The 6,816-nt window shown below is 46.9% G+C and overlaps 1 protein-coding gene across 2 annotated transcripts in view; it reads right to left on the reverse strand.

Moving 5' to 3' along the window:
- Window positions 1-456: 456 nt before the first annotated feature.
- The window catches only part of LOC109912395 (AT-rich interactive domain-containing protein 5B-like), a 26,037-nt gene continuing 19,677 nt past the window's right edge, over window positions 457-6,816 (reverse strand). For both annotated transcript variants that reach the window (XM_020511820.2, XM_048618677.1), the window contains 2 exons: window positions 5,836-6,022; window positions 457-4,089 (listed from right to left, as the gene is read on the reverse strand). In XM_020511820.2, the coding sequence (XP_020367409.2) occupies window positions 2,290-4,089; window positions 5,836-6,022 (1,987 nt within the window). In that variant the 3' untranslated portion in view covers window positions 457-2,289. The remainder of the gene's footprint in view (window positions 4,090-5,835; window positions 6,023-6,816) is intronic.

The following is a 6,816-nucleotide window of genomic DNA, read 5'->3' on the forward strand; positions in this document are numbered from 1 at the left end:
GCATGTCAGTAGATGGCTCACATGAGTCAGAGGAAGGAATTAGGAAGCATTCAAATTGTTTAAATCAGGGTGAGTGTGCAAGAGGCATTCTGAACATTAGAACAAAGAAAATTACAGCACAGGAACAGGCCCTTCGGCCCTCCAAGCCTGCACCGATCCAGATCTTCTATCTGAACCTGTCGCCTATTTTCCAAGGATCTGTATCCCTCTGCTCTCTGCCCATTCATGTATCTGTCTAGATACATCTTAAATGATGCTATCATGCCCGCCTCTACCACCTCAGCTGGCAACGCGTTCCAGGCACCCACCACCCTCTGCGTAAAGAACTTTCCACGCATATCTCCCTTAAACTTTTCCCCTCTCATTAAATCAGTAGATAGCAGCCCCAGCTTCTGAGAACACACAAAAACAACAACCTTGTTACAAATAATTTTATTGTCCAGAGACAGACTGAGGATAAAATGGATTTGGAGACCCTGCTCCAATTCAGAAACTATGATACAATGAATTTTCAGTTCAACCACTGAACTTAGAATCACGAGACAGAGAGAGACAACAATCTCCCCACTAAATCATGTTACAGGCAGAAGGACTTGTGATTAACTAACATTTTCCACAAACGTGTTCATGAGAGAGAATTTAAAAAGTTGCTTGCAACTGTACAGCTCCAACAGCAGGTGGTGCCCTTAATTTGAAAATCACGCACCCATCAGGGCAATGACCACATGCCCACACTCTGGCACAGACACAACACAGGTAGATCCCTCTTCCCATGCCAGCAATCTATCCCATCCCTCCTCTTGGAGATAGCAAGAACTGCAGATGCTGGAAGTCAGAGTCAATACAGTGTGGAACTGGAGGAATACAGCAGGTCAGGCAGCATCAGAGGAGCAGGAACGTCGAAATTTCCGGTCGGGACCCTTCCCTCCTCTTACCTACTGCCCGTACTCTTGCAATTGGCTGGGAGAAAACCAAGTGAGAGAAAGAGAGGGACAAGCCAACAGTCTCATTCCCAACAGAAAGTCTGAAAACACTTAACAGCCACTGATATGTAGTCACTTCTGTAAAATAAGAAACCTTGCAGGCAATTTGCATAAAGCAGGCATCCACAAATGATGGCTAGCCAAAGAATTGAAGGGGAGTAGGGAAAAGTAGTGGTAATGTCACTGGCCGAGTCATCCAGAGGCCCAGCCTGGGGATGTGGGTTCTAATCTCACCATACCAGCCGGTGGATTTTACATTCAGTGAATACATTTGGAATTATAAAGCTGGTCTCAGTCAAACAATGACCATGAAACATTAATCGTTGTGAAAATCTATCTAATTCACTCATGTCCTTTATGGAAGGAAAGCTGCAGTTCCTGGTCTGACCTACATGTGACTTCAGACCCACAGCAATCTGTTTGACTCATCTACCTTCCTCAGATCCCATTGAAGAATGAAGAAGAAAAATCTGTTCCAGTGATGTTAATTCAGGGAATAAATATCACTAGAGGTTCGACATGTATATCAATCATGCATTTAACCAATTGTGAGTTGTTTTACTCACATCCACACAAACTAATGTATTATTTGAAATCCTCATTATATACTTATATTAAAAAATCTTCACAACAGTCCATTTTTTGTGAACAGTCTACCTTGAGATTTGGCAATCGTAAATCACTTCAGAGTCAGGTTCTTTCACGCAGTGTATCAAAATCCTAACAAACATAAACCTTTCTTTGACTCCAGACATTTTTACTTCATATATGCAAGGATTATGTACACAGGAATTGCTGAATTTGGTTCGGGAGACCCTTTTCTGATTGTATTGGGCCCCATGGCAAAGATCTCAGTCTGTCAAGTTGTCGACCAGTTAAAGTCCCATCAGTCCTTTTGCGTGAAGAAAGCACAGCTTCTTCCAATCTTCACACAGTTCAAAAGTGAGAGGCCTCTTCAACACTGAAGTGAGCTCTTGTTGGATCAAACAATATCACCAACAACAAAATGTGGCCCGATTGGTCCACTTAAAATTTTCAAAAACTTTCACAGAGTTCTGATGAGCACCAATGTTTTGGGATCCTGCCCAGATGGGAAAGTGTGCATGTCCCATAGGCTGTCACATTGGAGCTTATGAGATGCTCCAGTTTAGCCCGTTCAAAGTCTCCATTCGTATGTGTCTGCCTCATTCATTACAAACTCTACTCTGGCTCAGCATAAGAAGTCCTTGTGTGTCTTCAACTGGAGGAATGACAACAGTTGGGAAGGTGGTGGAGGACAATTATCTTCACACCAGAGCTCAAGTGGCTATAGTTTGTGGCCTGCGTGGAAAGAGGACAGGGGAGGAGACGGGTACAGTCTGTGATGGAGAAGGTTTTCATAGGACGTGCCCATGGTTAAGTGTTTGTACAGATCTAGAGGATGGCCAGGGGAACTCAGCACTGGTCCCTGAATAGCTGGGATCATGAAAGAATTTATAGTTAGCCTGGGGATGAATGGCGAGTAGAGGGCTGGGTTCTTCACATGGCTCAAGTGATGAGCATAGTTGCCTGGCAAATATGCCCCTGCTCTGTCATACAAGGTAGGATCCTGAGGTGTCAGTGTTGTTGGCAGCCAGGTAGAAACTTCAGGTAGTGAGGACTTTTGCTCATTGCTCATTGTCTTACTATCACAGATCCTCTGGCTCTCCTTGATATCTGGATGCTTGGTAACATGTAAAGGAGAGACGATGCGAAGTTTCTTCCCATAAGCTGCATCCAGCTCCTTCTGGCTTCTCTGTGTCGGCTGGGCAAGTTGGCAGTTGGGAGGCCCACTCTTGGCATTGATCGGTAGCCCAGTACTCTTTGCTCGTTTGGCTGGAACTCGCCGGGGGAGGGTGACACTCATGGGTGGGACCCAGCAGGCTTTGGGGCGGCCATCAGAAGAGGACGGTGAGGTGTGGCCAGTAAATGAGCTCTTACTCAGTGGCGAGTTGCTGTTCTTGGTCTCTGTGACCCAGGAGACCTGGGCCTGGGGAGAGTTGGCTGCACTAGCTCGTGGGAGGCTGAGGTCTGTAGGCTGATCATGTGGGGCGAGTGTTCTGTCATAGTGCCTTGCTGTCTTGTATGCCGCAGTTGTCAGCGTTGGGACCGCACTGCTGTTCAACTCTCTGAAGCTTCTCTGATTAGAACAGCAACCAAAAGGTGACCCTTTGCTGGGGTAATGGAGAAAGGGCTTGACCAGACCATGCATATATGGGCCGCAACAAAAATTCCCGTAGCACTGAAGGGGATGGGAATGCTCAACTGCCCTACCTTTTCGATCCCGTTCTTCCTGTGCCCCTTGACCATTAGTTGAAGAGATCTGATCCAAGGGGTAAAGCTGGTATTTGGCCAGATTATTGTTGAAGGACCACTCGGAGCGGTAATCTAGCTGGCCCTGTATTGGGGGTTGAATGTGATGAATGACAGATGGTCTGTGAATGCTTGCTTCTGGTGGGGAGCAAGAGACTGGAGGCTCACTACCCTGTACTGACTTGACTCCAGCTGAGGATGATGAGATGCCTACAGCGTTAAAGCCGAGAGATGTTGCTTCACTGCCTTGTGCGAGGAATTTCTTCTTGGCCAAAGGTGACATTATCTCCTGATCTCTCTTGTGGCGCAGGATTGCCACGTGGCTTTTATCTGCCTCAGGCGGTAATGGCACTGGAAGGCTGTCCTTACTGGCTGACATTGCTGGAGCCTGGTGTGAACCAGTCCTGTCATCTTTACTACTAGCAGTGTGTCCTCGGACTATCTCCTCTGACACATCAACAGTGACGCAGTGTCCATTATGGTCCACAATCTTGTTGCCCATCACTGCCCTGGAAACTGATTCTGGCAAAGAATCCTTGGTGTCCCAGAGCTCTTCAGAGATCCTATTTTGTGTGGGTCTTTCAGCGGCTGTTATTGCATCTTGATTTGGAGACTTGTGCCCACAGCTATCCTGTGGTGTGAGTATGCTAAGTGGCTGGTTGTTGGAGTCTTCACTCCCAGTTGTAGTGTTTTTCAGGAATGGCGACTCCTTGTCCACAGATGTATGCTTTTCCTTATCCCCTCCTACATCTTCAGAAACTACTTGAGGAACCATCTGTTTGGGAGATATAATGATCAAATCTTTAGGCACAAGGCTACAGATGAACAGCTCAGAAATAAAGGTGTTGGTGAAAATCACGCAGAAAAGCAACTAACCCGTCTAGCCCAAGAAATGGAAGAGGCCAATTTATCTCACATAGTACTTACCATTCAGCTGAACAGGCCCATGCTGGTGTTGCTGAGCTGACTCCCAACACACAACCTCTCACCCTATTACTTTCTTCCTTATCTGTTTATTGAACTTCTCCTTAAATTTGTTTGTACCATTCTCATCAACTATTCCCCGTGACAGCCAATTTCACATTCTTTGGGTAGGAAACTGGAATTTCCTGTTGGATTTGTTTGTGGCTAATTTATATTTATGGTCTCAAGTCCTCTCCTGTCAGTGAAAGCCTCTTCTTTGTACCTACACCATTCTCCTACAGGACAGGAGGCATTGTATCCTCTTGAGACCTGGGTGTGACGTGGATAAAATTGTATGAGAAAAGATTTGACAATGTCTGGTTTCATTCTTTGGATTTTTGGTTAAGGGAGAATTTGAACCAAGATGAACGTCTCTAGACTAACAGATGCTGCAGATTGATTTTGCTAGATGAGGTGACTAGGCTAGGGTAGAACAGCCGAAGAATTTGAGCCAGAGATGAAATGAGCAAACACTTGTACATACGAAAGTATGGCCGAGATTGGGAGCTTGATCGGAAGTTGAAAATTTTAAAGTAAGTTGAAGTATAAAGAGGTAGAAACCCAGGAGTAGGCCATTCAGCCTCTTCTGCCTCTTCCACCATTCACTGAAATCATGGCTGATCTGTGGCCTAACTCCATATACCTGCTGTTAGCCCATATCTCTTGATACCTTTGCTTAACAAAAAAAATTCAATCTCAGATTTAAAATGAGCAACTGATCCACTGGTATTTGTGCAAGAGAGTTCCATACTTTTACCATCCTTCCACCAGACTAACATCTCTCCTCAATGGTCTGGCCCTAATTCTCAGATTATGACCACTGCCACACTCCTCTCCACCCCCAGTCTAAGAATCTCAAACCAACAGAAATAGTTTTTCTTTATCTACCATGTCTTTTCCTATTAATAACTCGAAGACTTCCATCAGATCACCACTTAACCTTCCCCTCATAGCTTAATCCTTGAAGTCATTCTTGTAAATCTATGATGTATTCCCTCCACGGCCAATACATTTCCTAAGTTGTGGTTCCCACATCTACTCACAGTACTCCAAGTGAGCAGTAACCAGGATTTTGTAAAACTGCAGCATAACTTCTGCATCCTTATACTTGATGATTTGGGACAAAGGTGAGTACAAGGAATTGAAGATCAGTCAAGATCTCATTGAATGACAAATGAAGTTGGCAGAGCTGCATAACTGAAACCTGATCTCATAATCCTCAACTAAAATTCAGGAGCCGTAAGTTATTTTATGGACTCTCTGTCATCATGTCAGATTCAAACTAAAGGCCTTTCAAATCAGAGATAGCAAGAACTGCAGATGCTGGAGTCAGAGACAACACAGTTTGGAGCTGACCCACAACGTCAACTTTCCTGCTCCTCTGATGCTGACAGGCCTGCTGTGTTCCTCCAGCTCCACACTATGTGGCCTTTCTAACCTTTTTGCAGTGTAGCTGCAACATCACTCTGGTCTCATTGGTTTTGTGTCTCCAGTTTCGACCTGTGTTCTGCCAAAAATGGTTGGGTTACTGGGAGTTACCGAAAGCTGATGAACGTACCCTATCTGTCTCACTGCTTTGTTGCATGTTGTCCTTTGGTCGTTTCCGTTTGCTTCTTTCCTTCTGCTCAGTATTGGATCCTTTGCCTTCCTTGTTCTTCATGACATTGTATGGTTTCCGAGGCTTGAAGGTTGGCAGTGGCTTGTCCTCTTCTCCCTTAATGTAACGCTCATACGGTAAAACCAGTCTACCAGAGAGAGAAAAGGGGAGGAGGATGAGAGCAAACTCCACATCACACTATAAGGGCTTCCTACATCTGGCAATGTCCCATGTCACACCATCTCTGAACTCTCCCAATAAAGGTAAAACAGACAGGATGAAAATCATCACTCGGTGATTGTCATGTAACTTCCAGCAAGGTGGATTTAGAGTGGGACGCTGCACCTGGAGCTCCTCTGCTCTGCCTGTTCCTGGTGCTCCTTTTCTTTCTTTCTCCCTTTATAGCAGTCACTGAGCAGCGCGAGATGGAACCCAGGTCCCGGAGCAGTGCGAGAGGTAACTTGGGCCCTGAAGCAGCATGAGGGGAAGCGAGACCCTGAGCACCGCAAGAGGCAATCCAGGTCCCGGTGCAAATCCCGGTGCAGGGCGAGGGGGAAGCGAGACCCGGGGCAGGGCGAGGGGGAAGCGAGTCCCGGTGCAGGGCGAGGGGAAGTGAGTCCCGGTGCAGGGCGAGGGGGAAGCGAGTCCCGGTGCAGGACGAGGGGGAAGCGAGTCCCGGTGCAGGACAAGAGGGAAGCGAGTCCCGGTGCAGGACGAGAGGAAAGCGAGTCCCGGTGCAGCGCCAGGAGGAAGCAAGTCCCGGTTCAGGGCGAGAGGGAAGCGAGTCCCGGTGCAGGGCGAGGGGGAAGCGAGTCCTGGTGCAGGGCGAGGGGGAGGCGAGTCCCAGTGCAGGGCGAGAGGTAACTTGGGTCCTGAAGCAGCATGAGGGGAAGCAAGTCCCTGAGCACTGCAAGAGATAATCCAGGTCCTGGAGCAGCGTGA

The sequence above is a fragment of the Rhincodon typus genome, chromosome 40 (assembly GCF_021869965.1).
Source record: "Rhincodon typus isolate 14 chromosome 40, sRhiTyp1.1, whole genome shotgun sequence".
NCBI lineage: Eukaryota > Metazoa > Chordata > Chondrichthyes > Orectolobiformes > Rhincodontidae > Rhincodon > Rhincodon typus.